At 42.0% G+C, this 21370-nt stretch overlaps 1 protein-coding gene across 3 annotated transcripts in view; it reads right to left on the bottom strand.

The window, feature by feature from the left end:
- The window catches only part of CPXM2 (carboxypeptidase X, M14 family member 2), a 64616-nt gene that overhangs the window by 24015 nt on the left and 19231 nt on the right, over window positions 1-21370 (bottom strand). For all 3 annotated transcript variants that reach the window (XM_003208224.5, XM_085229928.1, XM_085229929.1), the window contains exons 2-5: window positions 17599-17708; window positions 13340-13479; window positions 2379-2463; window positions 1871-2021 (exon numbers count right to left, since the gene is read on the bottom strand). In XM_003208224.5, the coding sequence (XP_003208272.2) occupies window positions 1871-2021; window positions 2379-2463; window positions 13340-13479; window positions 17599-17708 (486 nt within the window). The remainder of the gene's footprint in view (window positions 1-1870; window positions 2022-2378; window positions 2464-13339; window positions 13480-17598; window positions 17709-21370) is intronic.

The following is a 21370-nucleotide window of genomic DNA, read 5'->3' on the forward strand; positions in this document are numbered from 1 at the left end:
TTTTTTATGAATTTGTTTTTTCCCAGTTTTACATGGGAATCCTCTTTCAGAAGAGGAAGCTTGATTTCTAGTTGCACAGTCAGTGCAGTGTAGCAGAACAGCATGATCAATGAGGCTGGACCTAAGGCCAAACCAGCTGGCTATTTAACTGGAACCAAATCAAGTAAAGTCTATAAAGGGACATTCACTTACAGGGAACTGCAAAAAATAAGCCATATCCTGCTGGTCAAAAACATGCGTGGAAAGGCCTCTGCAACCTGGGGAATATTTTCTTTTGAGTGCCTTGCTTGCAATGAATGAAGTGAGCTAGAAGAAAGAGATGTCAGTCCTCTCCGAGCTAAAAGGATGGGCCAGCAGCTTATCAAAACCCATCAGTTCCTGCAGTCCAATTGCATTTTGAATAAACCTACCCCATTCAATTGTTTCCCAATGAATGCATATAGCATTTTCTTTCAAGAATAAACAGAACTGGTCACTGCAGACAATTAACTCAATAAAAAACTGTCAGGAGGAAGCCTCAGTGCTGTTTCTCTGCTAATCCAGGCTCTTCAGCAAGCTGTAACAGTACTCATTTCAACAGCAGACAAAGTGCAGATAGATTCTGATCTTAGTAACACTTTCACCATCAGTATGGTGCTGTGAAGCTGTGACAAACGTTAACACTTGAAAGCAGAATTTGGCCCTATATGGGTGTATACCCAGTAAGAATATAAGTGTAAAACTGCTGCAATTTAAAACAAACCAACCTCACAAAAACACATCTTTCAAAATATCTGCATTTTTGCTCTTTCCTCTATCCTTAGAGAGAATTACTCTCTAAGTTGCTCTCTAAAATAGTACTGAAACACCTGAAAGACAAAAAAAATCAAGCTACCTCTGCTTGGCATGTGAAGACCCTACATCAGCAGTGGAACGGGACACAGTAAGTCCCTGAACAGCAGCAGGTACAGTTAAAGCAGTAATGATAGGCTCTGGAAAGGCAGTTCTCTTTGTGGTTCTAGTATTTCTGAAAATGCTATTCATACCTCCCTGCAAAAAAAAAAAAAGAAGATCGATTCCCCAGGGTGCCACGGTTTAAGAGCAAAGAAAAAAAAAATAACAGATGAAAGATCTGGAGCGAGCAGAATGGCAACTTAGAGAAGGTTTGGACACAGAATTCTTCAAACATGCGTAAGTTAATCCACCGTGAGACTATTTACGACATGGTTATCAGAAATATGGGTCTGTCACATAGAAGGCCCCTTTTCTAAGGTTTCACTTCGTATTCAGTAACAAACGCTAACCACGCTCTACACTTGTATTATAAAAGAAACATCAAGTGCTCAACATTTCAGCACCCAGTTTCTAGTCTAAGCCAAGGATTAAAACCATTTACCATCAGTCAGAGCATTTGCTTTCAGATCAATTCAAAGGAGTCTTATAGCCTGTGCAATAAAGTTTAAAAAAGAAGAATTAAAAAAAAAAATAAAAATCAGACTGCATTATTACAATAGCTCTTTCTTGCCTCAAAAGCTAAAGACATCCGCAAGTGATTGTCTTGATATATAATTCTACTGCCTCCCTAGTATGTGTGCACTCAGTAAGATTAATTGCACTGCACTTCAACCCAAACAACAGAGACAATCTTGTTAGATCTTCCATGCAATCTTGTTTTATTAATATAGCCAATTATATATACTACAGAGTAGCGTTTGAAATGAGTTATCCTGATATTGCCCATGTCTCTGGACACATACTTTTCCAATTCTTTTTGCATAGCTCTCTCCATTAAGGAGAGGTATTGTGTCAAGAGCAAAAATTATTCAAAGGACTTAAAATTGCTGTGTCTTGGTACAGGCATTGATAGCAATACCAACTGAGCAAGACTTACCTGGTAAAGGACACCCTAAGATTTCCAGCCTCATACAGATGCTGCCTTCTTCATACCAGGACCGAGGGTTTATGCGGATGTAGCGTGCAACCAGTGGCACAGGCAGCATATTGAGAACAGGGATCTCCTTCTCACTGTTTCCTTCAAAGATCTGTGCAGGCACCAAACACGTGAAAATGCTAAGATCAGTTATTTAAAAAGACTTTGAGTACATGATGTGACCCCATGGAACAGTGGCCCAATGCCAACCCATGTACATATCTCATCTCAGGTAGTGTCAGGACAGCATTCACTTCCCTGCTCAGACACATTTCCCTTAAAGGACAGCCCGAGCCTCTCCCTGTATTATATGATGTGCTCTTAAATTTACTTCAGGCTAATGGGACCACTGAGAGATGTTCCTTTTATACTGACTGATGTTGCAAACCAAAGCTCCACATGGACAGTCCCCCTCTCTACCCTATTTGCTCCACCTCATAAAGAAAAACATCTGCTTCTTGGTACTCACCACATCTCCAGATTCATTTCTGACAGCAGTCCATGCATGGCTGTCATTGCTCACCAGTACTCTGAAGGAGGTCACCCAGTTACTCCTGGAAAAAGATAAAGAGGGCTGGAATTATTTTTCCACAGCTAAAATTGACTGCAAATTTTGTCTCGTTATAAAGCATGTAAGGTTGCTAGCAATGGAAATCCCACTTGGCACAGCCATATCAACACTTAGATGAAAAAAGTGACATGTGAATCTAGATTTAGCAGATGATCAAAAAATCCTAGTGAACAGAAGCAGAGAAAAGCCCAAGTCAGTATTCTGGAATTCCAGGACATGAGAGAACACCGCTCTCCTGGAGGGGCCACTTATCCTGAAAGAAAAACATCATCACATCATGTACATTCACTCCGATGTTCAGAAGTCTTACCTTTACAGCTACACAACATTTATTATTTCTGCTGCTGTCATCAGAGAGCTTAGGAAAAAATAAATAAAAACCTCTACAAAGTCTGCCAGTTTTAAGCAGGAGCATTTTCATTCCCTGGTTCAGATTTTCCTTCTGTTTGCAGGCTGGTTCCACTCCTTGGTATGAGCATTAGGCCTCCACCTGGCACGGGTCTTGAGAAGACTATGGCTTGTGAACCACAGCCTGCAATAATTCCTGGTTTTATTAGCAGTAGAGAGCAAGACACACATAATTCTCCCCCTGCACAGCAGAGTGCAATTGATCACAGCACTAGCACACTACTACACACCGAGATCAGACTTGGATAGGGTGAGATACCCTAGATACCAGTTTCCTAATTTACAGGAAAATACCCTAATACAACAAAAACAAAATCTTCACTCATGTTAAGACAGTACCTTGTCCATGTTAAATCAAAGAGGTGAAACAGGTTATTGCTTCCCATAACCTGAGTGGAGTAAAACTGATGTGGTTCTTTAAGCATTTCCCATGGTAACGTGTACAGCTACAGAGAAGGTAATGCCCCAAATATCTCATCGTGCTTTCTGTTCTGAAGAAGTAAAGGTAATTTGCTTTTTTCATAACAACAATTTCCAATACACAGTGACTTAGAGGAGAGTCATGCCTTGGAGATACCTTTGTACTTTAAAGCCAGTCCAAATGATTAAATCCTGTTTTCATGTATGTAAACTGATCACGTGTAACCAGCTGTCCTCTAAAGGAGTCATTCTTAAAAGCAGGTACTTAGCTGAACTATGTATTAAAGGTGCTGCGGGGGAAAGCAGAGCAAGGAAAACTCTCGGGATTTGAAAGAACTGGGGCACTTGAGGGAGATGCAACAGGTCGTAAGGCACCTAAGAACTTTTGAAGCCCCCAACACAAAAAGGTCATGGAGCTGCTGGAGCAGGTCCAGAGGAGGGCAACAAAGATAATTAAAGGGCTAGAGTACCTCCCCTACAGGGACAGGCTGAGAGCTGGGGCTCTTCAGCCTGAAGAGAAGGCTCAGAGAAGAGCTTATAGCTCTTCCAGTACTTGAAGGGGCCTAAAGGAAAGTTGGGGAGAGACTTTTTATAAGGGCAGGTAGAAACAGGACAAGGAGAAATGGTTTTAGACTGGAAGAGAGTAGACTTAGACTAGATACTAGGAAGAAATTCTTCACTGCAAGGGTGGTGAGACACAGGAACAGCTTGGCTGGTGAGGCTGTGGATGCCCCCTCCCTGGAAGCATTCAAGGCCAGGCTGGATGGGCTGTGAGCAACCTGGTCTAGAGGGAGGTATCCCTGCCTACAGCAGGGGGTTGGAACTAGGTGATCTTAAACGTCCCTTTAGAAGAGGAAAAATAACTTTTCCCATTGAAAAAGAAAGCAAGCCTGAGAGAAATAATCCCAGGTTTGAATGGGGACGCATGTATTCAATGCACATAACTGAATTAGGGTCAGTTTTCAGGGTGAGGATAAACAACCAAAAGAGGCAACGTTACAAACCAGGAGAGATCACTGCTTCTGAAGCACTCCCCAGCTAGGACTTATTTACCGTATTTTAATTTTCTCACTCCATACAGTCAACAGAAGTTCCGACTTCTCCTGGAGGAAAATGTATACTAATCTTTCTACATATAATCCATCCTGAGCGATAACAAGTGAAATGCTTCTCAGAGGCAGTCTGCCAATTAAAATACAAATGGGATCACATCCTGACTGGTACAGTTGCAGAATAGGAGGATTTCAGAGGATCCTGGGAGTACGTACACAAATCAGCACGATGGCTCGCCTGTAAGGAATAAACATCTTCTTTGCATTTGTGAGGTACAGAATAAACACAGCACAGGTGACCTTCTCCTTCACACTAGCAATAAATACTAAAACTGCATCTATGGGTGCAAGTTCTTCCTCTTTTTTCCCTTTTTACAAAAGGGCCATGAGATACAGATGTGACAGGAGTTATTTGGATTCAGGTGATTCCCATTAATGATTCCTTGTGAGATTTATTCCAGCCTTAACTTATCAAGAGAAAATAATCTGAGAAATCTCAGTGTTTTTTGCTAAGACTAATCAACAAGTTAACCAGCAAGTAAATGCAAATATCAAATACAATCCAAATTTACTCACTGTAATGGATTTCAAAAAAAGCATTTTCTATAATTAGCTAATTTATATATAATATAATATATATATATATAATAAGATTATGCTTATCTGGAATCTTCAATTTTAAATTCAGTTTCCTATGATGAATGAGAAATGTTCAGTTTATCCATTTCCATCCAAAAAACCAAGCTGGGGGGAAGCCTAGGCAACTCACCCATGGACAGAGGGAAAACTTTATCAAAGCAGAGAGCAGATTTCCTCCATGAGCAACAGTGGAGAGGTGCCAGTAGGTTTGGCTGCCCAACTTCCAGCAGGTGAGCACCTCAACCTCTGACTGTCTGGATATGGTTTTAGTTTGTGCTGTGTGAACTATTTAGAGCCAAGCTTCTCAATTATGGACAATTGTGTGAGCAACAGGTGAGTTATCCCAGCCTCAAAGGATGCTCATCCGCACCACCCATTCCCACAGGATTTAAGGCAAATAGGCAAAGATTCAACCCCGTGGCCACTGAGATGCTGCAGAGGAGACCAGAAAGCATTGGCAGAGTTCAGGTGAGCATCACCTGACTCCAAGCTGACTGTGTCATTCATTTGCTGTCAGGGCAATCTAATCTGTCTACATTGCAAAACTCAAAATTAGAAAATAAAAACGATAGGCAAACAGATTTGTATCCTTCAACAATACATAAATCGACAAGTCCAAGTGCTTGAAATAGAGGAATTTATACAAAAAAACGCTAGGCAAACATTAGATTAATCTCTAATGATGCAATGCAATCAGCGTGCTGGCAGTTAATGATTTTCTGATTGAAAAAGCAATCTGTAATCTCACGCAAATAAATATAAAACCATTAATATAGCCTAACAACATTTCCGTGGTTAACATTTTAAAGCACCAACTGCCCAACAGTTTCAAAAATAAGCCAAGTTAAAAAATGCTCTGGCTAACCACAGGTAGCCCAGCAAGTTCTACAAACTAATTAAAATGAACATGATTTAAGAGATGAAGCTTGAACAGCAAGCAAGGGTGGGCTTTTTTTTTTTTTTTAATAATTGAAATCTTTGAATATTTAATTTTTAAAATTGCTTCTAGCTGACTTAAATGAATACACTGCTGTGAGATCTGGCTCTTTGGAGGCCCTATGAAGAAAAGCTCAAGGCAAGAAATTCTCTTGCTCTGAATGAATTAAACATGGACTTTATTTTATTTTTTTCCTAACTCCCTTCTCAGTGAGTTTGTAAATGTGCTTCCCATCCAATGGCAGCATCTTACAGTGGGTTTTTATAAGATTTTAGTCTCTGGCCTTCCTTGAAAATCCACGGAATGGTTGGGTTGGAAGGACTTTAAAGCTCATCCAGCTCCAGCCCCTGCTATGGGCTGCCTGCCCCACCAGCTCAGACTGCCCAGGCCCATCCATGAGTAAAGCGGAGATAGTCACCACCAGGATCCAGCAGCCGTCCCGTTGCACGACGTTTCGATGGTCCGAAGTAGAAGCAGCGGGGGGGGCGGAAGAGAGAAGCAGCGTGGCCGGCCTTGGGCAGCAAGCAGGCGGCAGAAGGAAGTCGCGGAGCCGATCCAGGAGGAAGCAGCAGGGCTCAGGTAGCAGGCCCAGGAGAGTCCGCCAGCACGCAGGAATTCCGTGGTGTCTGATGGCAGACACCTACCCTCGTGGTTTTCGGTTCCTCTTTTTATCCTCCTGCCTACGTGACATCCCGGGGCGCTTGAGCAAGAGTTCATGTGAGTATCCCCCGAGATGGCCATCATCCTGAGGTAAGTCCACACAAAAGACCGCTTCACAGCTATTTAGCTGCAGCTTATCTCTCTCTCTCCTTGCCCCTAGGCTTGTCCATCAAAGTTCTCCAGACAGAGGATTTCACAACCTTTGCCCAGGACTTGCCTGGACTCGGACAAGTCCATCTGTGTCCCCAGCAAGCTTTGAGACACTGATGTTAACAGAATAATATCTTACAGCTGGGAACCACATAATGCTGGGCAGCAGTGTGCCAGTGGAAATCCAGCTGTAGTTGTTTCCCGTAACTACTATGCTTTCACACTTTAAAAACATTGTATGGCCCCAAGCCTCTTGCATGGGGTCAAAGATATCCTTGGCCTCAAAGGTTTTACAGTTTTAACACTTTTCATTCACAGGGCACTCCTTGCAAAGGGATCTGCACGTGCTTGAAATTCTTCCTCCACCACACCTTCCGCATCGTTTATATCTGCTAAATACAGTCAGCCTCTGGTTGCTCTGACAGTAACCAGCAGAGACTGCCACTTGTGTGCACGGCTCTGAGCACACTTACAGCAATGCTGAAAGGGCTCCTGCCTACTGAGTACACACAAAGACATGGCCAAGCTCTTGCTGTGTGCAGGATGGATGCTGGCTTGGGAAGGGGAAAAGGAGCAGCTGCACAACAGTCTTTTGGTAACCTCACACTTAGCCACTCTCATTGCAAAGAGGCACAATTCACATTAAAAGATACACAAATCAATGCTGTGGGTAATACGCTTGACTAATCTGTTTCCTGTACTTATCTGGTATATCCTTTTCCTAAAAGCTTCAGCTCGTTTGGTTTTAAAGCTTCCCATTGTAGTACCCCTCCCCTTCTGAATGCCCCCAGGAGAAGGGCAGGCTCTCTCCCCACAAGGCATCTGCACCATGCCAGAGTTAGGGAATGAGCCCATGACAGGAGTTAGAACTAGCTGATCTTTAAGGTGCCTTCCAACCCAAGCCATTCTGTGATGATAACTAGTGACACTGAAATCAGATTGTTACATAACTTGCATGATGTGTTTGATACGATGTCAGTGGACTGGGAAGTCACTCAGTGAGACCTGACTTCAGGGAGGCTGTAACAATCTCTGCAGTCCCGTCACCCAGTCAGGGCCAATATCATCTCACGCTGATTTAATATGCCTTAACAGTTCGTGTCCGTACACAGCAGCTGCCTATTTTATTACAGGATGTGGATAAAACACAGAGAGATTTTCACTGAATTTGCTGAAGTTGTTATTCGGGGTCTGTTTTCACATCCTCAACATGGGGAAAAATGGTATTGCTTTGGAAGTCAATGCCAAACGTGTCTGTTGTTCTCGTGAACTGAACCATGTTTACAATTTATTCCACTGTGCTTCCAAAGCACTGTTGTGTTTGGTTTGTTTTCTCTCTGTATTTTACCCCTTCTTCTCACGTACTGTGCAAATTGTTTTCTTGGGTATCTCTAGCAACAACTCAAATACCAATAAATAACCACTCTGCTGTCCCAAACACTAATAGTGCAACACTCGGCTATCCCTGATAAATTCCTGATTATTGGAATACCAAAAATGCTGATGAGACTCTCTCATCAAAAAGACAATCTTACTATTACTAAGACATAACAAGTGGCTAAAGAGGGGAGGAAGAAATTTTACCCTCTTGCAAGCATCAAATTTTACCATCTTGGAATCCTCACTTAAGAACTGCCCCAAAGAAATGAGTCTTGGCTCCTCAGGAAATGGAGGTGAACACTGCAGTAACAAGAAAGTGGGGCAAAACATTCAGCTCACGAGTCAAGAAAAAGCAGCATTCTGCACCACCCAAATCAGCAGCAAATAAACAGCACTGACTTGAGTTGAACCTCAGCTTGCTGCAGACCTGCTGTTCCCTACTAATGGTTTATAAAGAGAAATGCTGGGGGTCATGATGTGCATTGTGAACTGCCATGTCCACACTTGTTTTCTTAAATTAAAAATGAATGTTTTGCATTTGAGTTTATATATATAATTATATATATAATATAAATATATAAGAAATATTTTTAATTTCTCCTGCTAAATTGTGGAAATTTACTCCAGAATGAGCATTCTGCACAGCTTGTTGCACCCATGCTTTTTTTTTTTCCACATTGTCACTTTATTTCCTGACAAGTAATATTAATGCATCATTTAGCATGTTTGAAAGATTAACTTAAAAAGAATGCATCATCACAAATATAAGTTGCTGAAACATCTCATCCACTTCTCTAAAAATCAGAGCATCCTCTACCTTGAAATTGTTGAAGCTTTGTATTAACACATGAAGTCTCTTTAAATATACGGGTTTTTTCTCGACACAAAAGATGGCACTGAGCTATCAAGTTTGGATTGTGGGAATCCAGTTGTTTGGGTTGTGAGAAACATGTTTTCAAACTGCTAAGAGTGATTAATGTTTTCTTCTCCTCTCTCAAAAGAACGCATATTTTAAACTATCACATCATTGCTTTAAATACAGCCCAATTCCACTGTGATGCCTCCAGTGCCCCTCTCAGCCTTGAACAGTTGCTTGAAGATACATAATTCATAAAACTCAAAGACATATTGGCAGAATTAAAGAGAATTACACACTATATTTCTCCCCCAAATTCTCAGCCATAAACCCTCCAGTAGCTCAGCTAGATTGAATCTATTGGCATCCTCAGTCTCTGAAGAGGATGTCACGTGCATCTCTAGAAGGTTACATCGCTCACACGACCTTCTTGAAAGGCAAACAAAACAGCTCTGCAAACAGAGTTCAGTAACATCCTTCTGTTAACAATGATATTCACAGTGAAGCAGTGTGCTAAGGCCATGAGATGCTAATCCCCAAACGTGCTCAGTTCATAGGACATACTTTCAAGGTGTTAGCTCTTACTTACACCAGCCCACACGAGCAGCACACCTGAGTTCCACATCTCATCAGAACGGAAGACAGAAAGGAGCCCCGGTTCTCCGAGCTGTTCCCCGTTTCCTGAGAAACTCAACATCTGCAGATCTTCTGGAGAGCCCAAACCCCAGCTGGTATTGATGATGGTGAACAGAGTGCTTTGCCACAGTTTTGGGTTTCTCAGGAGTGCCTGCGCTGCCCAAACTGCAACACCCACCAAGTGCACATATTTGCTTTGGTAAAGATCCTCCCAGTTCAGGAGGTTTCACGCAAGGCCTGTTTCTGCTTGTGACTGGAGAGGGAGAGAAAAGCAGAATGATTCATTTCCAAGTAGCTGTCATGGAATTTGCAGCCACACAGCTCAAGTACAGAATTTGACTTCGAGAAGTGTTTTTCTCTATAAAGGAAATGATTAAACAATTCAAGTATTCATTACTAACCGAGCATGGTTTCTTTCTTTCTTTCTCTAGTCAGGTCACGTGTACTTTCAAGAGCTGTTTCAGCACATTGGCTTCTTCCTCCTTAGTGCTCTCATGTCTCAAGCTCGGGCACAAATGCCCTGGGAAGGCAGACAAGAACAGGCAACTTCGCAAGTGAAACTAAGAGAAGAAAAACTAAGGTGAAGCAGTTCCTGCCAGAGTACGAAGGGTGACAGCTTCATGCATTTTTGTGCTCTTTGCATTATGTCAGGTGTGACCTTTAGGCTCATCCATTTCCTATGAAGTCCCTAAACCTGATAAACAAGGCAGCTGAGGTGAAGAGACCACCTCTGCTTGAGTGGAGCAGCTGTCAGCAAAGCCAGATGACAGATGTCAGAGCTGTTATAAAGGAGTAAAGGGTTGCTTCCTGCACCAGTAAGCTAGCTTTGGCTACAGCATGAGAAGTAGCTGCAGAATCGAAGGCCAGATTCCCACTGGTTCCAGTATTGCAGCTTCACAACGTGGAGCAGAGTGATTTCCTGCAGCACTCAGTGCAGTGTCCTTGCCTTCCTTTCCTTGTCATTACATGTCCCCATTAAGTCAGCTGCAGGAAGCCAAAGGGACAGGTATGAATCTGATCTGGGCAGTAGTTCACAGGTGACTTTCATTTAAGTAATTTTTTTTTTCTGCTTTGTTCAAGTTTCTTGTCCAGTATGAAGACAGAAAAATGGCTTTTTCTGATTCTTAATCTGTATCACATAATAGCATTGGTGAACCTAGCACACATATATCCCGGTGTCTTGACTTTCTTATATAATGCTGGGAAAATCTCCAAGGCTTAAATAAAATCCTACCTTGGCTCTCAGGCTTGGCAGGCTTTTGCTTCTAATACAACACAGAAGAGAAGGCTGTTTTCTGTCTCTCCTACCCAAAATAAGCTTATTTCCCAATATACCTGTGTTTCTATTATCTATGACTGCACTTTTCCTGTCACATAACTTCATAAAGTTGGGAAGATGCCTCAGGTAGCATAATGACATCTTTTGTACAAACTCTCATTTCATCAGTAGTGCTTTTTGATAATGGCAGCAAAGCATGAGAGGAAGATAACGTCTCTCTCCTTTGTCTCTAGTGCCCACTGTAATAGAATGCTCACCAAAGCACCTGCCCACAGCAGCACAAGTCCCAGCAGGCTGGGGTCTGATGCAATCCTGATGCCATCACGAGTACCAGTGTACCCACCAGTGCCCCTCAACTCCAGCCCAAGGCATTCTTTGCTTCATGCTCAGTCTCTACTGTTCTACAGATTCCATTTCTCTTCGAGCAGCTCCTGTCCACCCCAGGGTTTCATGGTTTTAATTTCCTCTCTTCCTTGACTGCTGGAGGGATGCTCCACTACAACTAATGTGGAAAGTAGCACCTGACATTGCTCTGGACACATTGTCCCCAAGTGCTGTGATGCTGGAAACCATAGGATACCTGTCCTGGTCCAGATGAGGGCTGCATATTGAAAATCTTATTGTGGTACCTCTATGAGAATCAAGTTAATTTTAAAATCTAGGGACTGACGTGTGTAAAAGATGACCCAAACATCAACCAAAAAGATTTCATCTCTTCTATCTGATGACGTGGGCCGAGGAAATGAGGTAGACTCGAGGGAGGCCACTTCCACAAACCAAATTAGAAACATGGAATCATTAAGGTTGGAAGAGACCACTAAGATCATCTAGTTCAGTCATCAACCCATGCTACCATGCCTACTACACCAGACCCTGACAAGAGAAGCCACATTTTCCAGGAGATACTGACCTGCCCCACGAGGCAGAAATGTGCCAATTTCACTGCAAGCTGAACAACAGCTCAGGAAGAGCCTGGATCAGCTCTCCCAGCATCAGACCCAATCCTCCTGAAGGCCATTACCATTCTGCCCACCAACTTTTCATGGAGCAAGACTCAGTTAAGAACAAAACCAAAAAAAACCAAAAAAAACAAAAAACAAAAAACCCTCCAAAAACCCAGACAGTACCAGCTACAAATAGAACATCGAGTCTGGCTGCAAACTCACAATACAGCCAAACTAAAAATAGCAGTGTGACAAGATAAAGCAGTGCAGTGCTGGTGTTGATGAGAATAGCAACGTCAAGAGTATGAATACAGGAAAGAATAATCCTTTGCTACTGTAATTATCCAATACAGAACAGTGTGGAATAAATATAGAAACCCTATTGCCAAAAAGGCTCCTGCTTCCTCTCCGTTGTTTAAAGAAACGAAATATCAGAAAGTTAAACAGTATAAGGAAAATTATATCTTATTTCGTAGTTCCTAGGAACTTATTTCCTTATTTCCTAGTTATGGTGATGTTTCCCTTTTTTCTTGTTTCCCTTTTATTGTGCATCACACAGATTTTCTTAATGAGGGATCTGACCAGAACCGATCTTATACTGTGCGTCTCCTGTGTACTTGCTGGAAAAGGCCTCTCCCCACAAGCAGGGTAATTTGCTCACATAACGCAGTGAGATCCAACCAGAAGTTAAGCAAGACTGAGTGAACACTGCAATCTGGGCATCTACACTCAGAAGCAGGCCACAGATGAGTAAGTGCACACAAATGCATACAACTCTTTGCAAAGCAGTTATTTCCCAGTGCAGTACACTCAACCAATAACTCAAGAAATAACCAGAAAGCTCACAATTGATTTCAGCATTGGAAACAGCCAACACTGGGGAACCAAAAATGGTAGACCTGGGCTATGCATGGCTGGATTGCCTCTTTGCAGTGACAGAATTAGGCTGACTTGTTGCAAGCTCTCCTTAAAATCTTCATAGAAGTAGACTTGAAATGCACAGTCTTCCTCCCATCCATGAAGCCCGAACTGCATGCCTGGTACCAAACAGCTCACTCCTGGTCAAAACCAGGAGTTTGGGTTTGGATTGTTATAAATTCCTCTTTAGAACAAAAAGTAAGGATATAAAAAACTTCTAAGTTCAGAACTGTATTGGAGTGTCGCCATTTACTCTTTAATATGATAAGCTAATCAAGTTAATTCTGGAAAAGAATTAGAAAGCTTAACACAATGAAATTTGGCTAATTAAGTATAAAGGCATATAACCCATTGCCTCCTTTAAGAGATGTAAATAATGACTATAGAAGTTTGCTACCTTGAAAGTTGCATTTTATGCCATGTAAAAGCACTTTGCCTTTCAGTGTTCCTGCATTCAATACTCAACTTCGTGCATCATTTCAATTCTTTCTTTTTCTTGAAAAACAGAAGCACACTGCAGCATGAATCCTTTGGCTTGAAAGCTCAGAATCTCAAGGAAAAAAATCAAGCATGTACTTACGACCAGAGAGAATTTCTTCCTTGTGTGATGACTCCAGTGAATTTTGTTAGCCTTCGAGCATCTACTTCAATCCACTGAAATGGATCATTTCTTCCTGCACACCAAGCACCATCATAAAAATCATTTTCGTTAACACCTGCCTGAAAAGAAAGCAGAACTCTTCATAAATCAGAACCAGGAAACCAAAGGTCTTTCTTGGGAAAAAGAAAAGAAAACATGAAGTCATCATTCATTTCATTTTCTCCTTTGGCTCAATCTTAAGCACCCTGAGACTGTCATTCTCCACAGTTATATGGAATGGCCAAAATGTTTTCTTGCTCAAATTATGTGGGAGAAAGAACTCTGCAAAACCCCTTCAAAACCTGAGAGCCATTACTTACAAATATAGCTCAGAGAGCACAAACAGAACTTCAGTCTAGTCCAGTCCACCTGTCTGTGCCTGCGGCCTGACAGAGCCTTCACCAAAAACAAATTATCCACACGGTCTTCAGAGTGATGGAAGTCCTAAAAAGTGATCTCTGCTCCATTTCAGTAATAGTCTGTGGTGGAGTTAACTCTTCCTCCTCCAGAATCAGCAAAAGAGACTGTAAAGCATATGGAAACAGCAATGCTGTGTTCCACCAGTTCTCATTCCCATCACTAAATTTTCAGCATTAGGGATTTTCAGACCTTGCAGAAAATTAAGCTTAAGGATTCAGGAGTGCCCAGCTCCCCGCTGGACTCCAGCTTGCTTACCAATCTATACGCTGAACTACATCAACAATAAACTCCACAAGCAGTCTTCTACACGTTTTCAAAAGGGAGATAGCCACAAGATATTTTTATTTTGCAGAATCTAAGCACACAAGAAATAACAGTCAAAGAAACATGTCATGCGAGGTCTTCAGATATTTATCTTGTTACTGAAACTGAGGAAATGTTCTGCATCAAGCTGGCTACTGTCACAGAAAGCACAGAAGCTTTTCCATATGGTTCTCAGAGGCTACATTTATTTTTATGTTATATCATCTGTGTTTAATGTGGATTTATCATTGCCATCCATGCAACTCCAAGAAAGGATATTTTTAAATATTTCCCAAATAGAAATGAAGAGTATGGAAAACTTTGAAAATGTGTATTAGAGACTCCTTTAAGCTCTGACATACAGCTATTCTATACTGTGATTGAAATTACAGCCATCGTTGGATTGAGATTACAGACATAGCTGGGTTGAGATTACAGCCATAGTTGGTTAACGATGTCAGAGACTGACATCTCTCTCTCCATTTGTACACAAAATTTCTGCCAAAACAGGTGCTGGATTGGTCTAATCCACAAAAAGGAGATGCAGCTGTCAATCCTATTTCTCCAGCCTGAGTCTGGTAACATCTGAAGAGAGCACTGCAAAGCAGACACAGATTCAATTCCTGAGGCTTCTCATTTTCAACAGCGTTCAAATCTAAGATCAGGGAAGCTTAAGTATTATTAGTTTTCCTGCCTTGGCCAAATTTACATGAAGCCACCTACTTCTGTGTCCTCACTCCAGTATCTTAAAAGCAAAGCTCATGTACAAGAGGAAGCACACTGCATGGTGAGGAACTGCATTAACGAAAGATAAATTCTTCAAGGAGGCCTGAACAGTGGGAAACAACACAGATATGATCACTGCCTTAGTTAGAATCTTTTTCAAGCAAAGGTTTCAGAGCATTTTAAAATAAGATGGAATTTGATGGAGCCTTAGGGTTGAAAACCAGTGCTTGCCAGGAAGCATTACAATCTGCAGAGCACCTTGAACCAACGTCATGCTAATCCCCTGCTCACTGATGAAATTCCACCAATTCTGCCCGTATCTCCCATTGCTGTGGCTGGGACCCTCAGTCTTCAATCAGACTAAGAATGCTGCCCATTAGCATGATGCTTGTTGTGTTGTAAAGCTTTCCTCTATGAGGAAAGACAGAAAGAGAGGAGAATTATTATTCAGTAGTTTAAATTAATATCACATTTTTTGGAAAGCTTTCATTCCTGAAAGATGAGAACAATTATCATCAAATACTCCTTAGAGAGCATAGATAAGTTGGAATTCCAGCATCCAACATCAAGTGCCACCCAACACAGGGTTCTGCAGAAGCAGATCCTAGAGGGCAGATCCTTAGAGCCCTGCTAAGTCTGGCCTGTGCTTGGTGATAAGCATAGACACCACAGCAACGTGACTGAAATTCACAAGCCTTAAAACTTAATGCTGAAAAGCAAGGTACACGAAGAGAGCTGCAAAATGTAAGTGCTGCTAATTTTTAGCTGATTTCAAAGGGAGCAGTATCTAAGGAGAAATAAGCGCCAGACATAGTGGTAACTCCTAATGGTCAAGGGGGTTGGGGAATTGCTGTGTCTGTAGCATACAGATAAGCTTTCAGTAGTGGAGAAAATCGTGGATTGGAGGATTATTAGAAATCTCCATTTGGAGCTAAGGTTGTAGCAGAGAAAAAGGCTGCATTTCAACAAGAAAATACAGCAGAGCAGTCACTGAAGTTGAAGTTCACCATGAGCTGGGTGCTGTTGTGTTATTTGTATACAAGCCTCCTAGAGCCATAGGATAACTGCATGTACCAGAGAACTGCAAAAATAGCTGTTGCATAGTAAGAGAATCAGTCCACATAAAACTTCAGCTGAAGGAAATGACAATGTGAAAATCTGTAATCAAGCAGCAGTGTGACATTATGAAATTTGTGCTCACAGGGAGAAAGAATCCACAAACAAACCAACCAAGTAAAATGTACAATCTTTCTATGCAAAGATCTCAGACCAAAGAAGAGAGAAAATCTCCCATTTAAGCTGGCTCTGGAGCGAAGGTCCTTCCACCCAAGACCCCACAGCACTGCATGGAGGGCACAGAGCTACAGCATTAAGGAAGGGGAGACTCTTTTTGTATAATAAATGAACAGAATCAATCATCACAGACCTGGCAGAAGCATCGTTATTATAACCAGCAGGTGAACATAGGGGGAGATCAGTGCAGCCACAAGAACCTGGGAGACAGGGCACCAAAAGAAACCAAGCCAGCCTGCCCTAAGCCTCACCGACCTTTGGGAAGGAAGAGCTGCCTGCTGTTCATTTCCCAGCAGAAGACTGCTCCCTCAGCTTCCATTGGAGGCTCCAGACCACCATTAGGAGAACCATCATTTATATCAAAGACTCTCCTCTATTTACTTCAAGGTGGTGTTACTGGCGGTAATGGCATACTGGGCTAGATAGGTTCCTGATCTGAACCCATGTTATTCTTTCGTTTGTAAATAAAGTGGACTTTAACAGAATCACAGAATTGTAGGGGTTGGAAGGGACCTCTAGAGATCATGAAAAAGCACAGCCAACACAGAGTTCAGAGATTTGCATCACAGATCTATATATATAGTTTTATAGAATCATTAAGGTTGCAAAAAGACCACTAAGATCCTCAATCCAACCCCAACCCACCCCCATCATGTCCACTAACAACATCCCTTAGAGCCGCATCTCCACATTTCTTGAACACTCCTTGAACAGAGCAGCACGTTGCAGCATTACCACTCTTTCTGAGAAGCAGAAAATTTCTGAGAAGCAGAAAACTGCTCAGCCCTCAGTAGAACGATATTGCAGAGCCCACAGGTGGGACCTCACATGCACCCAACTGCTGCACCTGGCCCCCTTCCACTCAAGTTGGCTCTACTGCTGGAGAGACTGCAGATTGACTTACTGGGCCTCCTGACAAAAAACACAAGAAATAGAGAAATAGAGTTTTGGACACACAAAGTAGCTAAGCACAACCTTAACGTTAAATAAAAGCAGAGAAAGCAGACTGTCTGCTTACGGCTTACGAATTGCAGAATCTTTTGTAGTATATTCGTTGCCTTTGAAAAGCAGCCTCAGGGCAAGAGCTTCACTTAGAGCCACATACTTCCAATTAACTGCTGTCATTAACTGCAGGCAAATGGCAAAAAGTCCTTGGTAGTGGGAGCTTCTTTGTAGATGCTCCTGCAGCCATGCAGGGAGCACCCACTTCTGCTCACCCACAGAGCTCTGCTGGGGTTTGCAACCTCAGCACGTGACTTCTATAACCAGGGAAATAAACCCCACAACTTTAAGGGTGATCCATCAACCCTGTTCACTGCTCTAATTCCAGCGTTTTCCCTTCACTTGAATTACATGAGCTGTCAAGGCAGTCAGAACCAATAACCATCCACTGGCTCCCTTTATGTAGCCGTACAACCTGAAGCCATTCTCCCACTTAGCAGCAAAATGGATGTTACCTGAATATTAAGCCTTCCTCTGTGGGCCCCGAGGCCGTATCGCTTTGCTGTAGAGGCATGGAGCTGGAAGTCAGTAATTTTTAGTGTCTCTAGACCAAGTGGAGGACAATCTACAAAACAAAAGATTTATTGAAACTTAATATATACAACGTGTATTGATTTATTTTAAAAAAGCAAACTGTAAACAGGCATTCCAAGTGTTTTAGTTTCACTTGTGCCAAGCTGGCCTGGGCTTTCAGCTAGTGTAACGAGCACAGCACCAGTGAAGTCGATGAGAAATGGCAGTTCTCATGAAACCAATGAAGCAATGCTGATTTACACCAGTGAGGATCTGGCTTTTTGTCACTCACATAAAATTAATATTGCTTGCTCTATGCTTTTGTCTTTCACAGATATGCAGAATATTTCCTGTCCAGTGTGTTTCAGTACAAGACGCCAAGAAAATGGCCTTTTATTTTCCTGCCTTTTGGCATTTTTCTTTTTCATCTCGTTTTGATTTTTCTCCTGTACTCATTCCAAGCTACTGTATGAAGTTATGGTTCTAATTAAAATCCATTCTGGAAAGTTCAATCACAGTCGCTCACATTGCACAATAGCATCTGTTACAGAGGTCCGGGAGGCCGACCGCCGAGCTGCAGAGGTAATGACTGAGCACAAAGAGGGCAATTCTGCAACAAGGAGCCATCTCTCTCGGCTCCAAATTACAAAAAGAAAGAAAAGCTGATGCCATTGCCCCAACAGCGAGCTGGGAACGCAGCAAGCTAGAGCCCAGAGCTCTGGCTTTGGAAGATAAGGCATTGGAAAGAGCCTACTTCATTATTTGCTGAGAAAACACTGTGGTCTGAGATGACCCCAGTATTTGAGTCTCTCGCAGTCCTCAGCGTATTTGTCCTGGAAACACTATAGTTGGGCTGGGAAGTGCACTCTGTTCTCTGCAGAAGGTGGACAAAAGCACAGAGGCATTCTGGCAGCAGCTGAATGGTAGAGCAGGGCACGATTCAGAGGCCCTGAATTCAGCACGGACCAAGGTTGAAAAGCCTGCACATGGCAGAGGTGGGAAGCAGTGCCTTGGTGTTTATTTAGCCAGGTCTGACTCTCACATTGGTTTTGTATTGCTGTGCACAAACTGTCAAAACGTATACAAGATTTGCTGCGCTCCTGCTCAGCTCACAACAGCCTAAAATCCCTCGGGAAAACCATTGCGTGCTATTTGTGCTAGCATTTGTATGCTCATCCTTAGGAAAGTTCTCACAGAAATCAGTGACTGAAGTTCTGTGTCTTCATCAGAGGCGGTAAAGACAAACGTTAATTACAAATGTATTTTCTTATGCACCAACTGCAATCGTACTGGTACACAAGAGACAGGCTGCAGACAGTTCCTCATTCTGAAGAGCTTTCAATCTAATTACCCCAAGCAGAGAAGAGACAGGATGGATAAGGAGAACCAGAGGACGGAGCAGCTCGGAGGATTTGGGTTTCATTGGCAGATTGGTTTAATTGCATTTCCTTCCAGACTGCTCCATCTTTCATTGCACTGCGACTGGAAGAACTCTCAGGCTCTGACAGATCTTTACTGGGAGTAAATTGCAGAGCTGGGGACTGCCTGCCTTCCTTTAGCAAGTTCAGTCCTGCAGACAGGTTAGGAAATGAATCTCACAGGTAATCCTGCAAATCCTTTTGCACTGCAGTATAATTGAGTCTGCGAACACCCTCATAATGCTAAAGCACTACCCAGGAGTACCCAGGACAAGCTGCCTTCCCACTCATACATCACTCGCTCCATGTTTATAACATGTCTAATACAGGCTAGGGGGGTAATGTGCATGTTCTGAAGGGAATTAATGAAAAAACAGAGCATTTCCCACTGAGCAAACAGCCAGCTCCACCAGCAGCATACTGGCTGAGGCTCCCCAGCCTTCCCAGATGTGACATGCAGCACCAGCATACGTATAAAGAACTGGGTTTGGTTTTATTCAGACTGAAAGACTCTTAACATTATCAAATTGCCATATTCTGGGATTGCTTGTGCATTTCAGGCAGGGTTTCTTAAACTGCAGGATGTTGGAAAAAAAAAAGCCTGCATGTATTGGTGTGTATTATCTCATTGTTCATATGGATCCCTATTATACGCACCTAGCTGCTCTTTATTTTTTTCAGCATCAGTTATTTGTGTTGCCTGTAAAGGCATCAGATCAACAGGCCAATATTATGAAATGCTCAGTTTGTGGGAGTTGTCAATGATGACAGAGTAGGCTCTAAGAGCAAGTGACACAAAATATAGATACTTCTGATGAAAATATATTATTAGCAATGCGGCGTCCTTTCTTCCTGTTGTCAAGCCTTAGAATATATCAAGTGAAATGATTTGTATCTTTAACAGCTGTTCAATAATACCCAGTAATTCTTTTTTTTTTTTTTTACTGTTATTCATAAAAATTTATAGGAGAGCACCTAATTTGCTGTCTCTGAAAGTGAACTAGGCTTTAAGGCTAGGACTGTTTGGTCTGGGGAAGGGGAGACAATGACAACATTTGATTGTTAATAATGTAGAAATACTAAAAATACAGAAATATTCATTCCTTCCACAGACATACAAATTCCATCATCAATAAAGAGATACACTGAGAAACATCTTGGACCAAATAATTGACCTATAACGTACAGAGATGGTGACTGCAAAGTTCTCAGTATGAGCTCATCAGATTAAGTCCAAGTTAATCCCTACAGTGTCATACAATCAACCTGAAGTTACCATTACACTACAGAAAAAAAAAATATATAATTCATACTGTGAATTTCAGTTTATCTACACTATTGCATTAGTTTGTCCTCCCTCACAAGCTTTCTTAACTCCTCTAGGGGTAATTCAGACAAACTAATTATTTTTAGGAAATACACAGGAAAATAAAGTGCTTTATGGCTAAGCCTGCACTTCTGAAAGTATTAATTTTTATATTCTAAGTAATTTAGAGAAGCTTTCCATATAGCAATGAAAACTGCCATGCAGACTGTCTAAATGCCAGTTAGGAAAACACATACAAAAGCTTTAGACGTGGGGAAGCATAAGCAACCAGAACAGCTTTACGTTATAGATTCAACAAGCAACGACCCAATTATTTTGTCATTTCTTTAACTAGTTGAAAAAGGAATTTGAAAATATAGGAAATTCAGCATTTTAATCCAAATGCTGTGTACATAAAAATGTGGTAACAAAATCCAACAACATATTTATGTTTCTCACTGGCAGAAAAGCAAGCATTCACCCTGCAGGTTTGGGGAAGAGGCTGAGGTGTGGGCATCTCTCTCTTTCTGGGCTGTATCCAGTCATGATTTCACGTGCAATTTTCAACCATGAGTGAGTATTACTTTAAAAACAACACATTGACAAGGTGTCTGGATCAAATTAATTAATTCCAAGACCTAAAAAGAGGCAGGGTATGGATTCAGACATAATATTTGCCTCTTGAACAGTGATCTAGTGGGGGTTCCAATTCAAAATAGATTCGCTAATTATATCTCCATGTTCATGATTTTCAGTTTTGTTTCTGCTAGCTAGATGGAAGATGATTGTTTTCCAAAGTGTGGCATTGTGAGCCATCACCTCTTCCTTGAAGTATGCAGGAGTTACCTTCAATCCCCAGCTCATTTCTGGCAATCTGAATTGACCCATTATGACTTGGGTCTTGCCTGTACCAGGAGGACTAGCTGAAGGTGCAGCCAGCACCACCTCAGGCTGTAATCTCAGCTTGGCTGTGTACAGAGATAATAAACC

Source organism: Meleagris gallopavo, chromosome 8, assembly GCF_905368555.1.
Source record: "Meleagris gallopavo chromosome 8, MGAL_WU_HG_1.1, whole genome shotgun sequence".
Taxonomy (NCBI): domain Eukaryota; kingdom Metazoa; phylum Chordata; class Aves; order Galliformes; family Phasianidae; genus Meleagris; species Meleagris gallopavo.